The 23,216-nt window shown below is 32.6% G+C and overlaps 2 protein-coding genes across 3 annotated transcripts; both read right to left on the reverse strand.

Moving 5' to 3' along the window:
• Positions 1 to 3,537: 3,537 nt before the first annotated feature.
• LOC102605691 (putative Dol-P-Glc:Glc(2)Man(9)GlcNAc(2)-PP-Dol alpha-1,2-glucosyltransferase) lies at positions 3,538 to 10,860 on the reverse strand. Of its 2 annotated transcripts, XM_006340969.2 has the most exons (8): positions 10,635 to 10,860; positions 10,304 to 10,392; positions 7,048 to 7,381; positions 6,224 to 6,494; positions 4,962 to 5,099; positions 4,656 to 4,863; positions 4,129 to 4,271; positions 3,538 to 3,988 (listed from the first exon to the last, which is right to left on the reverse strand). In XM_006340969.2, exons 1-8 carry the CDS (start codon positions 10,722 to 10,724, stop codon positions 3,729 to 3,731), a joined length of 1,533 nt encoding a protein of 510 aa, XP_006341031.1. In that variant the 5' UTR covers positions 10,725 to 10,860; the 3' UTR covers positions 3,538 to 3,728. The 2 variants fall into 2 exon arrangements, with proteins under 2 accessions (XP_006341031.1, XP_006341032.1); XM_006340970.2 differs by lacking the exon at positions 10,635 to 10,860 and having other exon boundaries at positions 7,048 to 7,340; positions 10,304 to 10,388.
• A 636-nt stretch (positions 10,861 to 11,496) lies between these two features.
• On the reverse strand, positions 11,497 to 13,394 carry LOC102606253 (actin-71). Its single transcript, XM_006340971.2, has 4 exons — positions 13,328 to 13,394; positions 12,849 to 13,242; positions 12,060 to 12,673; positions 11,497 to 11,602 (listed from the first exon to the last, which is right to left on the reverse strand). Exons 1-4 carry the CDS (start codon positions 13,385 to 13,387, stop codon positions 11,537 to 11,539), a joined length of 1,134 nt encoding a protein of 377 aa, XP_006341033.1. The 5' UTR covers positions 13,388 to 13,394; the 3' UTR covers positions 11,497 to 11,536.
• Between the last annotated feature and the right edge of the window lie 9,822 nt (positions 13,395 to 23,216).

Below are 23,216 nucleotides of genomic sequence, written 5' to 3' on the forward strand. Positions count from 1 at the left end.
AAACATTCGTATTTTCGTAATTCAAAATAACTCAAAAAAAATAATTTTTTTTTTTAAATAGCTATATGTGCCGTCCCGTTTATCCCATCCCGTTCCGTTCCGGTCCATTCCGGTCCGTCCCGGTTCTATCCCGGTATTTAGTGGGACGGGACGGAACCGAGCCTCCATCCCGGTAGTTCCGGTCCGGTTCATCCCGGTACCGGTCAACAACCCGGTCAAACCGTCCCGTTCCGGTCCGGTTCCGGTTCGTTCCGGTCCGGTGGTCCCATTCCGGTCCGGTGCCCAGCCTTAGTTGCACTTACAATAAAACAGGATATATTAACATGAAGGTAGAAAGTCAACTTCTCGAAATAAAAGCTAAAAGTAAAAATATTATTATTTGACAGTTGCTTGTGGTTTAGGTATCTCTAAAATCTCGTGATTTTATTAATGAAGTTATAAAAAGATGAAAATAATAAATGTTCAAAGGACAAAGAGGAGTTGGTTTTGATTTTTGGACTATCAACATCACTTATTACCAAATGAAAAATACACTATTGATTTTTTGTGATAATTAGTTGCAAATATCTTGTGAGAAAAGAAAAAGGATAATTAAATCCTAAAAAAAAATAGTAGTAAACATTAAGAGGTTGTATGGTTGGTTGAACAAGAGATCTGTTGCTATTAAGAAATAAAGATTTTTTCTATCGTGATATTAGTGATTTGGTGATCGCTAACGCACGCAAAATCACTCTCATAACTTTTTTTTTGCAACCGGAAGGAAAGATAAAATGAGGAAAATGAAGAGCGAAGGGGAGGGAGGATCTACTTGGAATTGATTGAAAATTTGTGCTATAAAACATGATTTTTCACTGAATCAACTGATCATTTAAAAATTACATGGTGGAAACATATTTTCACTGAAATATTTGTTAGTTTCCTAGTTTTTTCATATGAGAACACTATTATTTTCTATTTTCTCACCAATTCTATCAAAATATCTGTGAAAATAGTCACCGAATATTTTTGAATAGAAAATTTAATGAAAATATAATGTTTTTTTTAGTAATGTGGGATAAATTTTGGGATTATTTTAATTTTCTCCTATAATTTTGGTAGTACAATATTTGATTTCTCGATTAGCAATTCTAAGATTGTTTATACCACAATTATAACAATTTTGGGATTTCTCCCAATCATTTTAAGAAGACTAGGTTAAATTTGTAAATGAAATTTATCCAATTTAGACTAAATAGGTATTTATAATTATACCCATATATATGATATATCCCATTTTTAATCTAATGAACCAAGCCAACTATCAAAAAAGTATATCTACTTATCTAGCAATAAACCATCATTGTTTAATTTCACATTATATTTCAGAGATAATTACTTGTTCCTTAAATCATAATGAACACTCAATTTATAATAATTAGTCATCAAAATCACTCAATTTTATTATATCTTTCACAAGTCATTAAACTTTGCTTAATTATCTTTCATAATCATTGAATTTTGTTTAGTTAGCTTCCCTGATCATTTTAGTCAAAAATACAATTTTTTATATCTATTTAATGACATAACATTTAGGGAAAAAAATATTTAAGAAATTAAAATCAATATTTAGAACCTAACCCACCCTAAATTCAACCCAATTCTTAACTCAACCTACTTAAAATGAATTAACTATACAATATATGTCCTTAATAATATTTAACTAAAAGAATACGACGATTCTTCAATTTCTAATAATTTTAAATATTTAACCATCGTATTCTTTTAGTAAAAAAAAAAACATTTTAAAAACTTATTAAGGTTTAATCATGTCATTTGAGTTAGACTTCATTGTTGTCAATATTAATTATAAAAGGTGTAGGTAATGCAAGATGTGAAGCAATCTTTGACCAAACTAAAATATTAAGAAAAATCACAATGGATTATTAATTTTTTTTAAAAATTCCAAATTAGAATAGTCCAACATGAAAATGATTTATTTGTGATCCAACCATATATGGTTTAGGTTTGTACACACAATTAGTTAATTGAATCAAATAGGATTTTTTTGGTAAAAAGGGTCCCATCATTTACTTCCTACTTTCTATATTTGAACTAACTCTACATCATGCAATTAGGTTATATCTTCAAAATTTGTCTAAATCGCTGATTTCTCCGTTTTATATTATTTGACTCATATTTACTTAACATAATTTTCAAGAAAGTACTCCCTTTATTCATCTTTACTTGTCGAGTATTTCTTCCGTTTTGATTTACTTGTCAAATTTTAACTTGACACACCTATTAAGAAAACAATGATTGATATAGTGTTCCAAACATATTTACTCACAATATTTTTCAAAGACATTAACTCAATGTTAATGAATTAAGGGTATAATAGAAAAAAATTGTCCTTTCTTGATTTGTCAAAAATGACAAGTAAAAATAAAAGTTAATTTAAACAATATTTGACAAGTAAATAGAAATGGATGAAGTATTAATTTGACATTCCCCATTAAGGAATATTAATAAAATGATAATTTTGCTGAAATATATTAAAATTTGCTGCATAATTGACTTTTGATAATATTTGATGTTATGAGAGTTTAATTTGACATTTTGATTTATCAGATTTACTGGTTGGTTCGATTTTTTATATCAGGTCATGTCAGAGCTTTTTGCGATAAATCATGTGCAATGGTTTTTGTAAGATAAAAGTTGAGTGAATTTATTAATACAAAATTAAATTTAGTGACTTTACTATATAATTTCACATACTTAAGTGATATTTTGAATATTAGAACGGGTCAATGGGGTTTATTCGAATCTCATTCGGTAGAAAATCATACCATTTATATAAGGATAAAATTTGTTTTTAGATAAATATTATAGACGCAAAACCCCATTAAATTATTCACATATTTATTTTTTATATTTTGAACTCCTTTAATAAATTTTTTGGCTCCACGATATAAGATATGAATACATTGATTTCTGTAACCAGATACAATGAATTAGTGTTACAGTTAAGCATAAGAAACGTGTAAAGTAATGTCATTTCATTGACTAAAACAAAATACATAGTGAGTAATACTTTTCTTACACAATTAATTCAATTCATACTTAATGTTCAACTTTCAAAGAGAAAAAAATAAAAAATTAGGATGAAGCGGAGACAATTAACTTGGAACATCTCGTACTAAAAAAGTCATTTTCCTTATTTTTTAAATTTAAAGAAAATATTCTTCGAAACATGAGAAAATTAAAAACTATTTTCCTCCATTACCAAACACACCCTTAATGAATTAACTTTAATTTGTCCTAATTCCAAATTAGTTGGAAATAGCAATAAGAATTTTCTCTATTCCACTTTGCTTTTGTTTATTTATTCTAGTGGTGGCCTATTTTCTTCGAATCCTGAGTCCACCTCTGGTCTCTATTACAATCAAACACCATCATATAAAACGACAAAGAGAGAATTATAGAGCAAATATGTAATTCCAGAAAAAGTAAATGTAATATTATGAACTTGTAAAACAACCTCAATGGTTAGGACACTAGTTTTGATTGAAACAAATTCCTTTTACCACTCATTTTTTAAACTAAAAGAATTCTTGTACAAAATATAGCATCATTCTACAAAAAATTTGTCCTAAACTGCATTTCAATTGTTGAGCAAATTGGGATCTGCAGGTACAGCCAGAACACTGGTGCAGCATATCAAAACTTGTTGAATTCTCCTGAGTATCTTGCTACCATATAAATCTCTGTACACCAGTTTCGTGGACCCAAGAAAACGGACGGAACAAGAACATATATATAGTGAAAATATTAATGGCAACATACAGGATTCCCATCAGAAGCCAACTTCTGTCATCATCGACATGAGAGTGGAGGATCAAGAAAAAGAACGGGATTGTATAGTATCTGAACTCTATAAGTGGAGCTGGAATCAGTGTTGCAGCTGTAGCCAAGAAATATACCAGTACCCATGTCTTCCTCTGACTTTTAGCTGCAAATAGAGGGAAACAAGAATATGTTTAAAAGAAACTAGAATTACGAACAAAAAATTTCTTTTCTTTGATTCCGAGTAGGAGCTAGGGATGTATTGTAGCATGCACAGGTTAGAATAGGACAGAGTGTTTTACTGACCCAAGATATTGAAGATGGATATCCATGAATATACATAGAGTGGAACCAGGAGGTACTTCATTGACCAATGAAATTTGATTACTTTTCTCCACAGATAAAAGGTATAGTGTCGATTGTCAGCGACAAGATAGGGGTGAGCAATGCTGCAATATCAATATATCATGTCACATATATGTATACTACCATTTCCTGGTCACTTGAATGCCAAACTATTGTGTTTCATTCTTGCAAGGAACCAATTATTAGATATCAAATCCAAATCAGAAAAAAAGAAAATGATGTGCATACAGCTAAAATTTATTAGAAATGAACGCCATTATGTATTCGGTATGAAGGAAAACATTTTCCTTCATACCGAGCACACCCTAAATCTTTGATGCAACATAGAAGAAAGAATGGAAAAAATATGTTATAGATTGTATAGCATGACAAAAAAGTGATGAATTGCACGAAAGAGAGGAAAAGGGACGGGAGGGTATAAGGATGGTGCAACTGAACTTAGAAAATTACAAAGCCATTCATCTAACCTGAAAAAGTGCACTGAAAGGAACCCAACAGCTAATGCCGTGCACAACTGAAAGAAACTGACCAGCTTATTTTTCTTCCAGAAGGATCGGGCCAGTGCTGCAGCCTGACCAATTGTGAAGTGCACGGGAGTCACAAACAGCACAGAAATCAAGCTAAAATACATCAATTGTGCAAAATGTGGAGAAACCGTGTGAGCCTCTTTTGCACCTGGATAGCACAAGGGTGGGAAAAGAAGTGTGTGCACGCACGGTTAACAAATAGAAGAGACCATAAAGAAACAAAACTACATAAGTAAGAGTTGGTACCAAGCACTATACTCCCGTTCAAGAAAACAAAGGTGATGAAAGCGGCCATAATTACGAGGTAAGGCCAAAACGATGCAATAATCTCCCACTTAAATTGCCAGAGTCTTGAGATAATCTCACGCACCTCATGAGAGAAATCTGAAAAAGGAATGTAATCTCTTATACACTTAGATGACATATACAAAAGGAACCTAAATCGCATTGCCAACTACTAATATGCAAGAAAGGATAACTATGCATGAGCCCGAATAGCTTACCAGTCTATACCATGCCATCTGACAAGAAAAGCTTACATGTCTGTACCAAGCATAATCAATGGAAGAATTTCTTGTAAATGTGTTTGTGAACATGATAGCCACTCTGGTTAACATATAATGGATGCTTCAAACATGCAAAGCAAGTTTTCCACATGAGACACTTCTCGTAAGAATGTTAGCAGCAAGGAGTGTTCCTTCAGTTTATCTAACTTTGTTTTTGATCTCCTAACAGATCCCCTCAAATCAAAGGGAATTTGGATACTAATTAGAAATACATTATATTTGAAAGAATTTATTAATGGTGGGATCAAAAGCCTAAAATGTGATTTAGTGAGGGTTAAGTGTATTTAGACTAGAACCACAGGTTGTCAAAAGACCAAAGTAGCAAGTTTCTCTTGTTAAGTAGTACGTAATATTACCCAATAATCGAAGAAAACTATATCACTAGGGAAATTACTTGTACATCCAAGTAATAAGAGTTCCTTTTCCTCCCCCACCAACTTCCATACTCCGAATTGAGGTGTTCTAAGAGTAAAAAAGAAATTTTTTACAAAAGCACAACCAAAAGTATCTCTGTAGGATGAGGATGCCAGAACGAGTGGAGTATTTTATTCCCTTATGTCATCCATGGTTACCAGGGTTTTTTACAACAGATAAATTAAATCTTCATGATGCCAATTCACAAGTAAATCTTTTAGATATTTCACCTCATTAAGAAATGCTTGACAGCTTGTAAAATTGAACTTGATGTATTATTCTTTTTTTAAAAAATGTTTTTTTTTTAACTTGATGTTCACCAAAATGGTATTTGATTGTATTTTTTTCATTCAATGTTACTTTAGATCACTGAACAGAAGCTACTTATCAAAAAGAAGATGCTATCACGTGTCCTACACAACATAACAACAGATAGAAACAAAAATCAACAGATGCTATCATGTATCCTAACACAATACAAATGCAGATTAAAAAAAAAAAACTTAAAACAAGATAAGAAGACAGAACCTGAGGAAGGCACTGAAGAAGCAATCTTTTGGTGGATAGGAGAGCTAAATGTAGCTGCCTGATTGTGGATTCTGCGCTTTCTCAAGTTAGAGTGTGTTCCAACACCTTGACTGGAGACTGGGAAAGCATCTTTACCTTGTGATTGACTAGAATCAGTCAAATCGGCACTATCCTTTGGCTGATCTAGAATATAGTCTAAAACCCCAGTGCATGCTATGAAAAGGATCCATATGATATTTGTTTGTCGTATCAGCACAGCCAAAGCCCCAACCTTCAGATGTATGAACACACTTTAACTTCACAATTAGAAAAACAACATGGTCAAATTCAATATCTGATCATTAAATGGAACTATTCATAGCATGCAAAACAATAACATTAAAGTAAATCGGGCTTGAGAGGAAGATAAATTGTTATGAAGTTGAACTATAGTTACTGTTTCTTTTATTCTCTCTCTCTCCCCATATTTACTATTGAGTATTGTTATTCTTCTGATACAGTTCAAGTGGAGGCAACAATATAATACAGTACTCAAAGCACACTGCAGTCTTACATGAGGAATACAGTAATCAGCAATTTGTCAGATGTCAAAATGACATATATCCTTGGAATATGTTTGGTGCATGAATAAGTAAAGTGCAGAATCTATGCTTGGAACAACATTATAGCTTTTGATTGATATTAATCGCAAAAGTTATAAAGAAGAAAACAATTCTATGACAAGGAATGGGCTATAAAGAGTTTGAATAAAAGTCAATTTATAACTTTGCTCCCCATTATTATCAACTAGAAAGAATTAGATGGGATTGAGTTGATCCTCTTACCAGGGAACTGAAGAAATATTTCTTCTTAAGACTCATAAGATATGATGCCAGTACAGCAGTTAGCGATGCTACATCTGTATAATAGAGGAAAGTGAAGAACCAGTGAAGGGGATACAATGAAAGGACAACTGTCCGAAGAGTTACTTTTCTGTCAGTAAGAGAAGGTCTGAGGTGGGTAAGTATGTTGTAAACCATCATGCTGCAAAATACAGCCAATACACCATTGCTGGAGCGTAGGATGGAAGAGGAACAAGCATCTGAAAACGAAACATCTGCTTTCATAGAGAATATCCCTGGAAACAAAGAAGCAACATAGGCAAGTGAAACAATGTACCTGCAAAAGTTTTAAATTATTTGCATCAAATTCCCTTATCAGTTAAATCTATAGTGTTTTTTTCAACTGAATCATCTTAGAGAATATTTCTTTTCATATCTAACATGGATCAAGGTCATGGCACAATTTATGTGATATCAGCTAGCTCCACTCTTTTATCTGTGTCCTTCTATATCCCTTTTTGTCTTTGAAAAACAAAAGAGACAAATCTAAGAGAATTCCTTTTATCATTTGGTGATGTTCTATAGCATTTAGCTGACATATACTTACTAACATTGAACCTCATTGCCAAAGATCTATTGATTTTGGACCCTCCATCAGTCCATCTCATTTATATCTTATTTGACCTAGCATATCAGAGAATATTTACTCAGGAATATGTGAATCCATTGTTGAACTTTCTGTTTATGGAGTTCAGAATTAGAAAGAGGTTCCTTACTGCCTTTTTTTTGTTGTAAAGTAAGGTTAACAACCTTACCAAAAAAAAGAATTAAAAAAGGAAAATAAGTTGTATTGAGTTATGTGGATAAGAGGGTCCAATTGTATAAAGATTCCTATTAGAGAAAATAGGCATCACTCAGGGACTGCCAAAAGGGAAAGTAGCACTATCTTTTCGGACAGGGGAACATTGTTCAAAGTAACTTAATGAATTCCTCAGGCAATATAACTTAGTTGCAAAATTGCATCTTATATTTCAAAACCAACACTCGGTGACCCTATATAATGGAAACCCAAAAATAACTCGAAACTGTAAATGTGGAAAACATAATACCAACTCATGAAGCTAGCATATGTAGACAAACACTACTATACATATGTACTTATCCTAAATGAATTTTGAACAGTGTTGGAGTAGATGACAAACTGGAAGGAATGGGTGGAAGAATGGCATGGATAATGCACCATCTATGTTGCTCGGACACGTCAAATCATGCCTCACCCATTCGATCCGACACGATTTGGGAATGGATGTGGGATTGCACCATCTATTACAATATTAAGTTATGTTAGATGGGTGTTAGAGTAAATTATATTGCTACCACTCTCTCCATTTCCTTTTATATAGTGTATTTGACAGTTTGACTGGGCACAATGTTGAAGAAAGAAAGAAAAGACCAACTTTTGGCACACAACAAAAGTACCCTTAGAACTTGTGGTCCTTACATGCCATTCCATTTCTATGGCTATAAGGGCATCTAATTAAGGGTAGAATATGTAGTTCAAACTAAAAGCAAATCAAATATAATAAAAAAGTTCCATTCTTTTGAAACAGTCTAGAAGGAAAGAGTATCATGTAAAATGAAATAGAGAGTATTAGTTTATTTCCTTTTGGTTTACTCCATCTATCAAGTGCACCTTAATGAATTAGTTGCATTATGAATCATCTAAATCCAATTCGCTCTAGTTGAGCCCATTTTCATTCCAATACTACGTAATCTATATTTTAAGGAAATAATGATTTCTCTAAAGCTAGAGACTCTGCAAATCTCATACTTATCCTTACACAGACATACAAGTCTCTAGGTCTAAATCCAATTCGCTCTAGTTGAGCCCATTTTCATTCCAATACTACGTAATCTATATTTTAAGGAAAATAATGATTTCTCTAAAGCTAGAGACTCTGCAAATCTCATACTTATCCTTACACAGACATACAAGTCTCTAGGTCTAAATCCAATTCGCTCTAGTTGAGCCCATTTTCATTCCACTACTACGTAATCTATATTTTAAGGCAAATAATGATTTCTATAAAGCTAGAGACTCTGCAAATCTCATACCTATCCTTACACAGACATACAAGTCTCTAGGTCTAAATCCAATTCGCTCTAGTTGAGCCCATTTTCATTCCACTACTACGTAATCTATATTTTAAGGCAAATAATGATTTCTATAAAGCTAGAGACTCTGCAAATCTCATACCTATCCTTACACAGACATACAAGTCTCTAGGAAGAGTAGAAAGGCTTCTAGAAAAACACCACATCACAAGAAAGTCTCTAACCTTAATCACTAAGGAGGATTAGTGGAATTTCAATACAGAGTCTACATGCACTGGACTGATATTGTTCTCTTACAAATCATACATAACATATTCATTTTTTGCAACTAGAAGTACATGTAAACAATGAACAGAGAAATTCTCTCCTAGCCAAGATTTGACATTCTACTACAACTACTACTGAAATTGGGGTAGGTTATTTTGAAACCTCTATTGGACTTGTTCGCCCCAACATTCAATAACTTGAGGTTATCTAACACTGGTACACTACAGGTCCTCCTTCATATTTACTCTTTGCATAGAATCTTCCCGTAAGCCACTTTTCATGATAACTTGGGAGAAAGATTGTAAGACTGGTACCAACTACCAATAACTCATTTATGAATAAACCACTTAATAAACTAAGATCATCAACAAAGTGAAGTTGTACTTAAAAAAGAAAAATACTTGACATTTTTGCAATCAATGAAAGGGAAAAGACTCATAATCTGTAGATACACAAAATGGTTAAGATCTTGTAAGCTTGGCAAGAAGAGCATAGCATGTACAATTCCTATTTCCAAGCAGACATGTTTGGTTTCCACCCTAACTAGATCATGTATCTCGCTATTTAGTCGATGTAGCTCTGAACCATAATTTAACACCAAAAAGATCAAGAAACGAATTGACGAAAAGCTCTCAACTTGTAGCCATACAACATATTCCCAACTCTTCCAGAAAAATTGACTACATGAAGCTAATGCTATCACATTTCATTTACCATATATCGACTCCAAGAGGCTAATGCCACATGTAATTTACTCCCTCTGTTACATGCTCTCTGAAGTTACAGTACAAAGCAGGAACAATTTTGACAACACTACCTAAACCAACGACGAAGCAAGCAATCATACGAAATAAAAGAGGAACGAGATAGTACGTACAGCCCCGGAGGGGTGGTGATCATGGGATCCCAACTTCTGAAATTGCCTTTGCAATACTGTTGCGCTTGAGGTATGTGGAATATCTCATCCTGCAAAAACACCCATATCCACATTACACCTCCAACAATAACAACATACCCAGTGTAATCCCACAAGTGGAGTCTCAAAAGATTCAAAATCATCCATATCCACATTACACCTCCAACAACAACAACATATCCCCAGTGTAGTCCCACAATTGGGGTTGTTTCCGATAGACCTCAGCTCAAAATCCATAGAAGATTATCAAATCAATAAATTACATTCATATTAAACAAGAAAACTTGATTACCATGTAAGGTTCAGTGACAATACGATTGACGAGGATGGATACAGCTACTACCCATGAACTTACAATCACTGCTACTACAATTTTACCCATTTTTTCACCACAATTCTTGTATTCCCTCTTCTTCCTTCCTCTCAAGTTCGGATCTTTCTGCAATTTGGGTCTTCCCTGATACAGAAATTGGGATACCCAAATTCTACAGCAGCTCAAAGTAACGACGTCGTTTAGTTCATGTTATGTTTTTTTTTTGGTTAAAAAACCGATAATACTCCTAAATATATTTTTTTCGTTTAATTTTAGTTGTTCACTGTACTAAAAATATATTTTCACTTTTAACATATTAAGAGAAAATGTGTATTGTGATAAAATACTCATGACAACCATTGTTTCTTAAGAGCTTGCAAACTGCGAAGTACTAACTGGACAAGTAAAAATAAACGAAAAGAGTATTTAAGAAACTATTTTGAATATATTGTATTATTTAACGATCTTTTAAGATGGATTTGCAACTACCAAGCTCTTTTACGATTCCTAACCATTTAATAAAATATTAATGTCTATAAATTTTCGTAAGTGTCACTGGACTTTACCATTCTAACAGAGAATAAAAATGTACGCAAACTTTATTTCTATTTTTATGCAATAATTCTTCGTTAAGAAAATAGCTTCAAGGTCTATCACAAATTATTATTTGATGATGTTCTAGACCAGTTACAATTGATTAATACTCCTAGTAAGTAACGAAATAAACTCCAACGACCAATTAACCCAAGTGACACGAAGGCTTGCTCAAATAGTAAGTATCCTCTGTCTCGAATCCAAGGTTGTTGGTTCGAGTCACCAAGAGAGGACTAAAATTGCCATCAGAAACTCAAATGTTGAACCAGACTCAACATTTGTTCTGATTAGAAGCACTTTCTATGCACAATGGAGGGGCCAGACTCATCATACTCTGCTTTAGCAATCCACATCTACAAATCCAAACAATGATAAATATGTTAATTATCATCATTATCAACATAAAGATAAATAACTCAATCAGTTGAAAATCAAGCACACATGTATAACAATGAAGGAAAATGCCCCTCTTTGGTAGGATCCCAAAAAAAGCCCATAATGGATTTCTACGATCTGAATCCAAATTGATCAAGCTAGTGTAGGTTTCGGGAACCAGGTGGTTAAACCAAAAAAATGAAGGAAAATGCTTCACTTTGGTAGGGTGGGCAAAACCCCATATACTGGGATTTCTATGGCATGAATCCAAATTAGTCAAGCTAGTGGATTTTGGGAACTAGGTTATTAAACCCAAACAAATGAAGGAAATGTCCCTCTATGGTAGGTCGGGTAAGACCCTCCATGGTGGGGGGTTTTTACAGTGTGAATCCAGATTAGTTGAGCTAGTAAAAATAACGGAAGGAAAATGCTCACCTGTTGGAAGGTACTGAGGGATGCCAAAATTGAACCTCCAATCCAGACACTATACTTCCTTTCAGGAGGAGCAACCACTTTGATCTTCATGCTACTTGGTGCTAAGGCTTGAATTTCCTTGCTCATTCTATCAGCAATGCCAGGAAACATAGTTGACCCACCGCTAAGCACAATGTTCCCATACAAATCCTTTCTAATATCAACATCACACTTCATTATAGAATTATACGTCGTCTCATGAATTCCAGCAGCTTCCATTCCAATCAAAGAAGGTTGATAAAGAACTTCAGGACATCGAAAACGCTCAGCACCAATAGTAATCACTTGTCCATCGGGCAGTTCATAGTTCTTCTCAACAGCAGAGCCTGTCTTGGTTGTCTCAAGTTCTTGCTCAAAATCAAGAGCAAGGTATGCCAATTTCTCCTTCACATCCCTTACAATTTCCTTCTCAGCAGTAGTAGTGAAGGAGTATCCGCGTTCAGTAAGAATCTTCACCATGTACTCAGTAAGGTCACGACCAGCAAGGTCGAGACGTAGGATGGCATGAGGTAGTGCATAACCTTCATATATAGGAACTGTGTGGCTCACACCATCTCCAGAATCCAGCACAATACCTGCAAGAAAACATGAATCATATTTGACTACAATTCACTATTTACATCCCGAAGGACCCCTTTCACTGAAGTGCAGCAAATCATTATGAAAAGGGGAAAAACGATAGAGGAAGAAAACATAGCAACATGAAAGGAAAATTAACATTCGAAACAAAGAACAGTAAATATATCTTACCAGTTGTACGTCCACTAGCATACAAAGACAGAACAGCTTGGATAGCAACATACATTGCTGGGGCATTGAATGTTTCAAACATTATCTGAGTCATTTTCTCGCGATTAGCCTTAGGGTTGAGAGGTGCTTCAGTAAGCAGAACAGGATGTTCTTCTGGAGCAACTCGAAGTTCATTATAGAACGTATGATGCCAAATCTTTTCCATGTCATCCCAATTATTCACTATGCCATGTTCAATTGGATACTTCAGTGTAAGAATACCACGTTTCGACTGAGCCTCATCACCAACATATGCATCCTTCTGTCCCATTCCTACCATCACTCCAGCATGACGCGGACGCCCAACAATGCTAGGAAATACAGCCCTAGGTGCATCATCTCCAGCAAATCCTGCCTGCAAGAAAGAAAAGATATACAACATCAAATTGAATTCACAAAGCAGATTAAAAACGACGACATTTGGAAAGCAAATTTGTTACCTTAACCATGCCAGTTCCATTGTCACAAACAAGAGGTTGAATATCCTCAACGTCAGCCATTTTCTAAAACTTTCAAACAAGTAAAAAGTTATCAACAACTGAAAAACAAGGCTAATGAAAACATTTTCCAATTTTTCTATCTCGTCCTTGCCATCCTCGAACCCCCACTCCCTACCCCATTCCAAACTCATTTTGTTTTGATAGATTTTATATAACCGTTCTTGAGATCATAAGTAAGAAAGTCACTTGTTTTCAAGAAAAGATGTTCTAGGAACACTAATTCATTTATCTCAGAAAGTTATGCTTCTTTTTTATTCTGATTTTCTAGAACAAAGAAAGTGATTTTAGAAAATCATAACTATAAAACGTAACGACTATAAGTTGATTGACTATACGAGAAATCAACTTTATACAGGTTAACACTACTATACAACTTACAAGTTCAATTTGAATTCCAAAACAATTTTTTTTTTGCTATATATAACCGAAAATCTAATACAATTACAAGAAAATGAACATGTAAAACTAGAAAATTCTTGTGAAATGAAGATTAAATTCATCGTCATTTCAACAATTTAATTCAAAGGACCGATTCTATTCACATTTCCTATATATAGTTCATATACATGCTTCTACTAAGTATCTATCATCCTTAACCAGAGAGGTCGAAACTGGAGGAACATTTATCCCAAAGTGGATTTTGTTACAAATTTTGATTAATCGAACCCCAAAGCGAATATCAAATTAATGAAAAAAGGCATGCTTCAAAATAAAAACATCATGACATGAACATAAACACGTAAAATAAAAACATCATTCTCACCTTAATTAAGCTTATTTTTTTCAAAAAAAAAAGTAGAAAATATTGTGATTGAGAAAAAATTCTAAAAATCAAAACATAATTTGGAATTTTTTTTGGAGATAAATATAAGAGGGAACCGATATAGACGCATTGTGTATGGATGATGAGATCCTTTCGCCTTTTTTTCCGACTTTTTTTGTACTAATAATATAATTAATTTCGTTTTGTTTCTTTTTCTTAGCCTTTGACATAGTATATTTTTTTCCCATTTCAAAGGCCGTCGAAGATTTTCTATAGTTAGTAAAAAGGGACAAATTTGAAAATATATATTTAAGAAGAAAATGATCATTAACACGGTGGATGCCATTAAAAGAAAAGGAGAGGTTATTCCACTATCAAAACAACAACTATTGAATTGCACCTTTAAGCACTATCCAATGTCTAAGCTTGATGGAAAGCTAGATAAAAAGGGATGTTTCGTATTATCCCGTAAGATGGCTTACATTTGCTAAGGAACAAGTCATAATAGAAGAAGAAAAATATCACTACATTATGGAAAGAAGTAATTGCAAATGTCCACTTGATTCGGTATGTGTAATAGTTAGTATTGTAATTCTTTATATTGTTTAATCTCCTAAAAAAAACTCTCATCCTTATGGTCTATTCCAGTTTTCTATTTTTCTTTTACGGCTAGTTGTTTTCTGAATGTGAGGAACTCTTGATTTTTAGCAATTTGAGGATTTTTAATTACTCACTCTTCCATTTTCGTTTTGTCGCGAGAAAAATTAAGTGGACAGAAGTTCTAATAGTTAGGCTTGAATTTCTTGTCATGACAAAAAGACGAAAGAAATAGCGCATCTTAAGGCCTGAAAATCCAATACTTGCCAATGATACTTTTTTTAAGAAGTACTCAATAACATTATTTTAGTTGTGTAAATGTAATGATTTTAATTTTATGTAATCTTAGATCTTTTGTTGTTATAAATAGCATTGCATCTATTCTATTTTTTAGTGATCCCAAATGTCTTCCTCCCTAACAATGTAACTATTTGCCCCCATCGTTAAGAGTGAACTTAAAGAAATCAGGTAAAAAAAAGTAGTCGCTTCGGGCTGCGAGGTTGCTATAGGCAAAAAAACTTCCAAAATTGCTCATTATCACTTAAGAACACTCAAGAACGTTTTGAAGAATTAAAAGGGCATCCTAGGGCAAATTTCAACATATTTTCATCAAGAATCTTCGTAAAAATGAGCAATCTGATCCCCAACTTTTGTATTTCGATTTCTAAGCCTAAGAAAATATAATTGTGGCCCTAGGGATGACTTGAATTCATTTTAAGGTGGAAAAAATTCAGATTTATGAGGATTTTAATTAGGATATAAGACCTTGGTCAATCTCAAGAATATTTATTCTCTATTTATTTACCGCAATTCACGTGGAAAAGTCCTGAAATGGATGAAAAATCATAAGATTGGTCTAGGGTTTGAGATGTGGATAAAATCCGACAATATCTATTGTGGTGTGTTTTGTAATTGTGTTATTAGCCTGACGGAGGATTCTCAAGCGAATCGGATCAAAAAGTGGACGAGGAAAATGGAGAATCTAGCGATTGTGAAAGTCTGCAACCTTTATCATCCTCTCTTTCAGATATAAGCCTTCCTGACTGGGATATCGAAGAAGCAATGGAAGATTTATATTGCCATGTCGATCCCAATGATAAAAAGATGGATAAATCTGTTTGGATAGATTCTTCCAATAGAGCCGGGAGAGTAAGGTATATTTTCTCTATTTGCGCTATATCATAGTTTATAGAGAATTTTAGATTCATATCTCTAGTTGTTGTTGTTTTACTGATTGTTGATTCTTATTATTAAGACGAAACACTTTATTGGAAAAAAAACTTACTTTTAGAGAAAACATATTTGTTTCTAATTGATTGTTGATTGAGTTTTTTTTTTTTTACTTTGATAGGGATTTGATATTAAGGATTATCCCGGTTCGTGTCCACTTCCTACCATTTACCCCATGACTAAATACTTAGAATATCCCGCTGAGGTTGAAATTTGAAGGGTTATGCTGCAAAGGCACTTGAGCAGTACAATGCCAACAATGTAGGCTCTACTCACACTTCCCATTATCTTTCTAGTTTTTCTTTTTCCTTGTTTTCTCTAGAAAGCTGATAAGGTTCCTCTATATTCATTCATTTTAGGGCATACTAAATATGAGGTCGACCGTATTCTCAAGGTTAATGGAGAAGACTTCACTTTCTATATTACCTTTTCGGTCAAAAATGGCGAGAATGAATATTTTCAAGCTAAGGTGGTGCGACATATAAATAAATCTTTGGATTTCCCAATTGTTAGGCCAAGGGTAATGAAATATGCTATACCTTCCTTTTTGTTTCTAAACTTTAAATATCTCATTGAATGAATTTATACTTCAGTTCTTCTAGCTTTGTGTCTAACTTGGTGACACAATTTGACATAAGATTCAGTTAAAGATATTAATTTGATTAGATGTCATGTATTTGTGATCTCCTTACTCTCTCTGCTTTTAAAAGATTAGATAGATGTCTTATAACTTTATTCAAGAGCTCGCTTTCCTATTAGGTAACATTTGAAATCTCAGTGGATCAATATGAATGTTTTCGTGTTTTCAAATAATTTGTACTATGTTGTTAACCTCTTGATTTTCAATAAAAGAGAAAATAAAACAGTCAATTGATCACGGTCCCAAAATGGCTATGATAACCTATCACAGTATGAATGCTCATTTTTGCTTTGTGATTATGTAACTTTCATGTTGTCAAATCAAATAATTTTTCATTCTTCCTCCGGTTGTTGTTTTTCCATGTGTTGTGCGAGAAAACAAATGTAAATATGATACTCGGTTTTGATTACGGGAACCTGGAAATTGTTTTGGAAAAGCTGATTTACTTCTTGAATGCTTAAAGAATGATTATGTTTCAGCATTTGCAAGTTACTAACTCTCTTGTGTGCTTTTATGTAGGTGAAGAGAGGTTTGGACATATAGTGATGTGAAGTTTGTGCTTCCTTTCGGCTCTGTGTTAACAACTCTTGTCAATGTTGAACATCATTACTAGTAAATTGCTCTCTTCTTAGTTAGTTTGTATTTACGGTTTAGTTGGAATATTGTGGAGTATGTACAGTACAAGGTATATTTTGGAAAAGGATAACGCTTACAATGTCAATTGGTTTGTTCTTGTTATACTCCTAGCTTTTGATGCCACAACCTTCTCCAATCGTCCATTGTTTCCTTTTCATCTTGTTTTAGACAAGAAATGCCAGTCAAAAACCATTGCAAATATTATCACATGGGAAACAAAAAGTTTATGTAAAATGTCTAATGTTTATGCTTCTTAACCACCTTCATCACGCTTATTGCTGAAATATCCATCTTCTCTCCTTTTCGCTGAACATTTAGATCATGAGAGGATAGATATATTATATGAAAAAAAAAGTACATAAACACCGTGTGATAACAATTTTTTTTATATTACATGTGGTTTTAATTTTGAAAAAAAGAGTTAAATGACTCAACTACATAAACATTTTATTTTATATTACATGTGGTTTTAATTTTGAATTCTCTGTAATATAATTTTAAGGTACAAAAAAGTGTTCACGGTTTGTTTTAATAAATACCGTGTGATAACAATTTTTTTATTTTTTATTTTAATTTTAATATGTGGAGCGGTCAACTTCTTATAACACAATTTGTTTTAGTAAATATAGTAGAAATTTGTTGCATGAAATATAGCTCAGATTATCAAATTTAGTTTAATTAGTAAGATGACTCGCAACCCGCTCCACCTCACACTAGATTTTAAGAAAATTATTTCAACTCTGCAGCCTCATAATATTAAAACCGTCCTTCCCCGTCCCGTATCCATGCTGCCTCGCCTCATTACCATCTCTACAATAGTTCCAAGCCTTTCACTCTCACTACTTCACTATCATACATCAATTAGTTTTATCTTGGTTTTAGCTTAGTTTTCAAGTTCAGAATAAGAGATTGTATGGATATGTCATCAAACTCCTAAGTCCTATTGAAACATGTGTTGGGTTCGACAGTGATTAAGGCGTTATGCGGAAGCTTACAATTGCAAATCATATGTCGATAAATTAGACAACACATAAAATTATACTAAAAGACATAATACTATTATATGATATGGCCAATCGGCCTACATAGTTAATAACTAATAAAAAGAACAGAAACTGCATGTAGAAGAGAAAAATCTTCCCATAAACAAAATTTTCTAAGCGACTACACTGTTGATGCTATTGTTGTTTTTGATATGAAAAGAAGGGTTTTCAATTATAGAGTTTCAAAGTTTTCCTCTTAAGGAAAAAATAAACCAAATATGGAAGAAAATTATATATTCCTTTCAAGAAAAGTTCAAGCATTTATGGTAATACTTGGACTTTCCTTTAAGAAAAAACATAAACTTTAAATAAAGGGAGAAAATTAGGGCAAAATCCTAACAAATCTTCATTATTGTTACTTGTCATGGTTAAAAATAAGATTTAAAATATATGGGTTAAAAATGGTTTAAAATATTTTATTTTTATTTTTTAAATTATAGCAATAGGAATGTTGAAAATATGGTTTAAAACTTCTTTATGTAGGTAGACAAAAAATTTCATTATCATCAAGTTTGTTGCAAATTGATTTGACACCACTTGAACTTGTCTTCACTTTGTTCAACTAAATCTTTGAATTATGTGCTCTGATACTACTTGTTGGGTTTGAAAGTGATTAGGGCGTCATACAAAAGCTTAAAATTGCAAATCATACAGCGATAAATTAGACAACACATAAAACTATAATAAAAGACATAATATTATTATATGATATGACAAATCGGCATACATAATTAATAACTAATAAAAAGAATAGAAACTGTAGAGAGAAAAATCTCCCATAAACAAAACTCCCATAAGAGCGCATCCAAATGTAGCCTTTAACCTATTCTATTACAAGTTTTCCTAGTCTTCAAAATCATGTTGGAAAGTTTATATTTATCTTGTTTCAATCATTTTTCAACCGATTAGCTCTTACTTATTATATAATTATGTTTTCCTAATTTAGTTTAAATTTTAGGAAATTTACCTAGGACCTATGGATGAAGAGAAAAACACAATGACTGATAATAAATAGACAAAATCAATCTCTCATGCCTTGCTTATTGTGGGATATGGTAAAGAAAATGGAGAACAATTCTATCTAATTCAGAATAGTTAAGAAAAGAAGTGGAGCTACAAACGGTTTGCTAAAATCAAACGGTCTCTTGTCACTAGGTTATCATATCCTTTTATACTTGAGTAGGATAGAATCAAAATCAATCTCTCATGTCTTGCTTATTGTGGGATATGATAAAAAAAATGGAGAATAATTCTATCTTTAAGAAAAGAAGTGGAGCTACAATGGACGGTCTGTTGTCATTGGGTTATCATATTCTTTTATACTTGAGGAGAAATTGTCAGTAGGTTATCATATTCTTTTATACTTGAGCAGGAGAAAGAATAGGTAGACTGAACTAAAAGAAATCAAATGAAAAAAAGGTAGTCGATTCGGGCTACGAAGCTGCTATAGCATGTTCTAGGCTTTTATAGTGGGAGTAGGGGTCTAATTGGGCCATTATAGCGGGTAAGATTCTGCAAACGTAGAAAAATTCCAAAATTGCTCCTTATCACTCCAGAACGTTTTAGAGAAGAAAAAGGATAGCCTAGAGAAAATTTCAACAATTTTTTTCATGGAAAATCTTCGTAAAAGTGAGCAACCTGATCCCCTACTTTTGTAGTTGTAAAAATTCACAAGTATGAGAATTTTAGGGTGTAAGAATTTGGGCTAGGGAAAAGGGCTCAAATATACTATCAAACTTTTAGAAAAGGCTCATTTATATCATACGTTAAAAGTTTGGATCATCTATGCTATTGATGTTAAAGAAAAGGCTCATTCATGCCATTTTCTTAACTTCGATTTTGCAAAACCACTTTTTACACTCCAAACAAGTTTTAACACTTTTCAATTGAAGTGTTTGGATCAAATGTACTCTTTCTTCTTGTTCTTCTTTAAGAACACATGAAGAACATAAGCAACTCCCAAATTTTCAACACATTCAATTCTTCACGAAATCATCTCAAATTTCGGCTACATCATTAATTTCTTTTTTTTTTTTTAAAAACCAAAATTCTAAAATCATTTGTAGAGTTTAAAAAATACACGTGTATTAAAAAAAAAATTCAAAAAAACAAAAATCAGTCCCAAAATTTTAAAAATTTTCTTTGATTCGTGTTTTTGACATTAGATCTTTGTTCCCTGGTTTTTTTAGTCTATGTTCAAAATTTCAAATGATGTGAAGTTGTGGAAAAAATTCTACCATTGAAGAATGTTGAAGTTTTGAAACTTTGAAGAAATTTCAAGTGGGTCTTGTTGAGTTAGGTTGAATTCGTGCTCCAAAAAGATATGAGTTTTGGTATCTAGCTCGGAGGGAAACTATTTTGAAATTTTAGGTGACTTCGTGAAGAATTAATAAAGTTTGAAATTTGAGAATTGTTAATGTTCTTTATGTATTCTTGGTGTATTTAAAAGAAGAAGCAAAAAGAGTACAATTGATCCAAAAACTCCAATTGAAAAGTGTTAAAAGTTGTTTCAGATGTAAAAAATGGTTTTGCAAAATCGAAGTTAAAAAAAATGGCATGGATGAACCTTTTCTTTAACAACAATGGCATAGATGAACCAAACTTTTAACGGATGACATAAATGAAACTTTTCTGAAAATTCGATGACATATTCTGTAAATGTAGAAAAACTTTCAAAATTGCTCAGTATCACCCAAGAATGTTTTTTAGAGAGGGACAACCTAGGACAAATTTCAACAATTTTTTCCATAAAAAATCTTCGTAAAAATGAGCAACATGATCCCCTATTTTTGTAGTTCAATTTCTAGGCATAAGAAAATATAATTGTGGCCCTAGGGTTTGACTTGAATTCGTTTAAGAGAATGAAAATTCATAATTATGAGAATTTTAAGGTGTAAGAGTTTGGGCTAATGTGAAAAATGTTTGTTCTCAATTTATTACCGCAATTTATTATTGTAATAATGGTAATTTTGGTGAATTATTGGTGGGAAAGCCCTGGATTGGGTGAAAAAAATAAGAGGTTGGTCTAGGGTTTGAGTTGTGGATATAATCCGAGAATATATAGGTCTTTTGTGATGTGTTTTGTACTTGTATTATTATTTTTAGATCGAGAACAAGCTAAAGCTTCACAAATGATCAAAGGTTCGTGATCAAATTTTTGTAGCAACTACTTGCTATATTTTCTTAACTCTGTATTTAGACTTGTTTTCAATTACATGATATTTTGTAGATTGATGAGAGGTTTCAAGTCTAGTTCTTTCAGGTACGGAGTCTGAAGGGTTAAAAATTGTTGCTTATTGTTGTTAATGCGGAAAAAGATAATGACTAGGGGATGATTCTCTAATTCTTGATTGTTAACCTTGAGTTTTCTTGATTGTGATTTGCGGTTAAGGCGAGAAAAGATATTCTGTTGACTTTTACAGCAACAACTTTTTCAAAGCTTACTTTTACCAGAACAAACATATTTGTTTCTAATTGATTGAGTTTTTTTTCACTTTAATAGGGATTTGACATTAATGGTTATCTCGATTCGTATCCAGTGACTGCCATATTACTAATTACTTAGAAGCTCCTGCTCATGTTGAAATGTTGAAGGGTTATGCTGCAAAGGCACTTGAGCATGAATTAACACTTCGGTTCTTTTAGCTTTGTGTTTAACTTGGTGATACAATTTCAGATCTAAAGACAATGATTTCTTAATCATTCAGATGTGCATTTACATTCAAATTTCTTAATCTTAATGAAAACAAATTAGGCCTTAAACTCGTATAAAATTGAACTATTAGACACATTCATCTTACATGGCATCATACATGATAATTTTGTGTCCTATTTGGCGTTGTCCTACATATACTATGTCACGTAGGACCTGTATGCCTACTTGTTCAATTTTATATTAGTTTAAGTGTCTATTTGTGTAGATTCAAAGTAAAAGGGCATAGATGTCAAGTGAAACTAAGTTAAATGACATATTTATGTATTATGCCTATTTTTAATATTGATACACACACATTATGACATATAAAATTAAAGTTAAAACTATACTTATTTATTTGTAAAATCATTTCAACATCTGAAATATATTTTTCAATGATTAGAAAGTCACAAATTCAAACAATAAAAAACACGACTTTTGAAAAAAAATACAGGACCATGAGTGTAGACGCAAGTGCACTTGTACATACATGATTAAATATGTACTTGCTACTAGTAGTAGCAAATAAACTGATTCCATTTTCATTGCAGAATCCTATGCTTTATATATTTCAAATAAACGATAGGTCATAGCAAGTAATTAGGGGCGGAACTAGCTAGAGTGGACCTCTACGAATTCAGTCGAACTCAATTGCTTTATTAGTTTCAAATTTTAAGAAAATATGGGCCCAAGCTATTGCTCTCGTTGCATTATAGTTAAGCCACCTTTGATGGTGTGTATGCAATCTTATCCCTATCTTGTGAATGTATTTTTAATCCTTCGGCTAAAATAATAAAGTATATCCAAATCAAGTATGGAAAAAAACACAGTAATAATCAAAAAGTCATGTTAAAAATAAAAGAGAAGAGATTTCCCATCCGGCCTAGTAACCATTCGGAATGGGAGATCGATTCCCATTTGGAATAACCATAATAATAATCGAGTATACTACTAAATACTAATAGCCATGAAAGAATTAATTAACAAATTTTCACTTTGTTCGTACTGAATACAATTAATTTCCCATCGCTTGCCCAACATTCTAATAGAGAAATTGATGAGCCTAAACAAAACTTAATCTCATATATATTCTCCGTCCAAAAATAAATATCATTTTAGTTAAATTAATTTAATCCAAACTAAATTTCGTTTCAGAAAATCAAGAAGACATTATGTTTTTGTTCAAGTCTACGATCCTAAATATAAAATATATACAAAGGGTAATT

The sequence above is a fragment of the Solanum tuberosum genome, unplaced genomic scaffold, assembly GCF_000226075.1.
Source record: "Solanum tuberosum cultivar DM 1-3 516 R44 unplaced genomic scaffold, SolTub_3.0 scf00021, whole genome shotgun sequence".
NCBI classification, from domain to species: domain Eukaryota; kingdom Viridiplantae; phylum Streptophyta; class Magnoliopsida; order Solanales; family Solanaceae; genus Solanum; species Solanum tuberosum.

What these genes read in the sequence shown, in the direction of transcription:
- LOC102605691 (XM_006340969.2), bottom strand. Translation starts at nt 10,724, where the DNA reads ATGGGTAAAATTGTAGTAGCAGTGATTGTAAGTTCATGGGTAGTAGCT. An exon ending in TTGTCACTGAACCTTACATG is followed by an intron (nt 10,393 to 10,634) that starts GTAATCAAGTTT and finishes GTGTTTTTGCAG; the next exon opens with GATGAGATATTCCACATACC. An exon ending in GAACGGGAGTATAGTGCTTG is followed by an intron (nt 4,864 to 4,961) that starts GTACCAACTCTT and finishes TGTGCTATCCAG; the next exon opens with GTGCAAAAGAGGCTCACACG.
- LOC102606253 (XM_006340971.2), bottom strand. Translation starts at nt 13,387, where the DNA reads ATGGCTGACGTTGAGGATATTCAACCTCTTGTTTGTGACAATGGAACT. An exon ending in TGCTAGTGGACGTACAACTG is followed by an intron (nt 12,674 to 12,848) that starts GTAAGATATATT and finishes GTTTTCTTGCAG; the next exon opens with GTATTGTGCTGGATTCTGGA. An exon ending in CCCTCAGTACCTTCCAACAG is followed by an intron (nt 11,603 to 12,059) that starts GTGAGCATTTTC and finishes TTGGATTTGTAG; the next exon opens with ATGTGGATTGCTAAAGCAGA.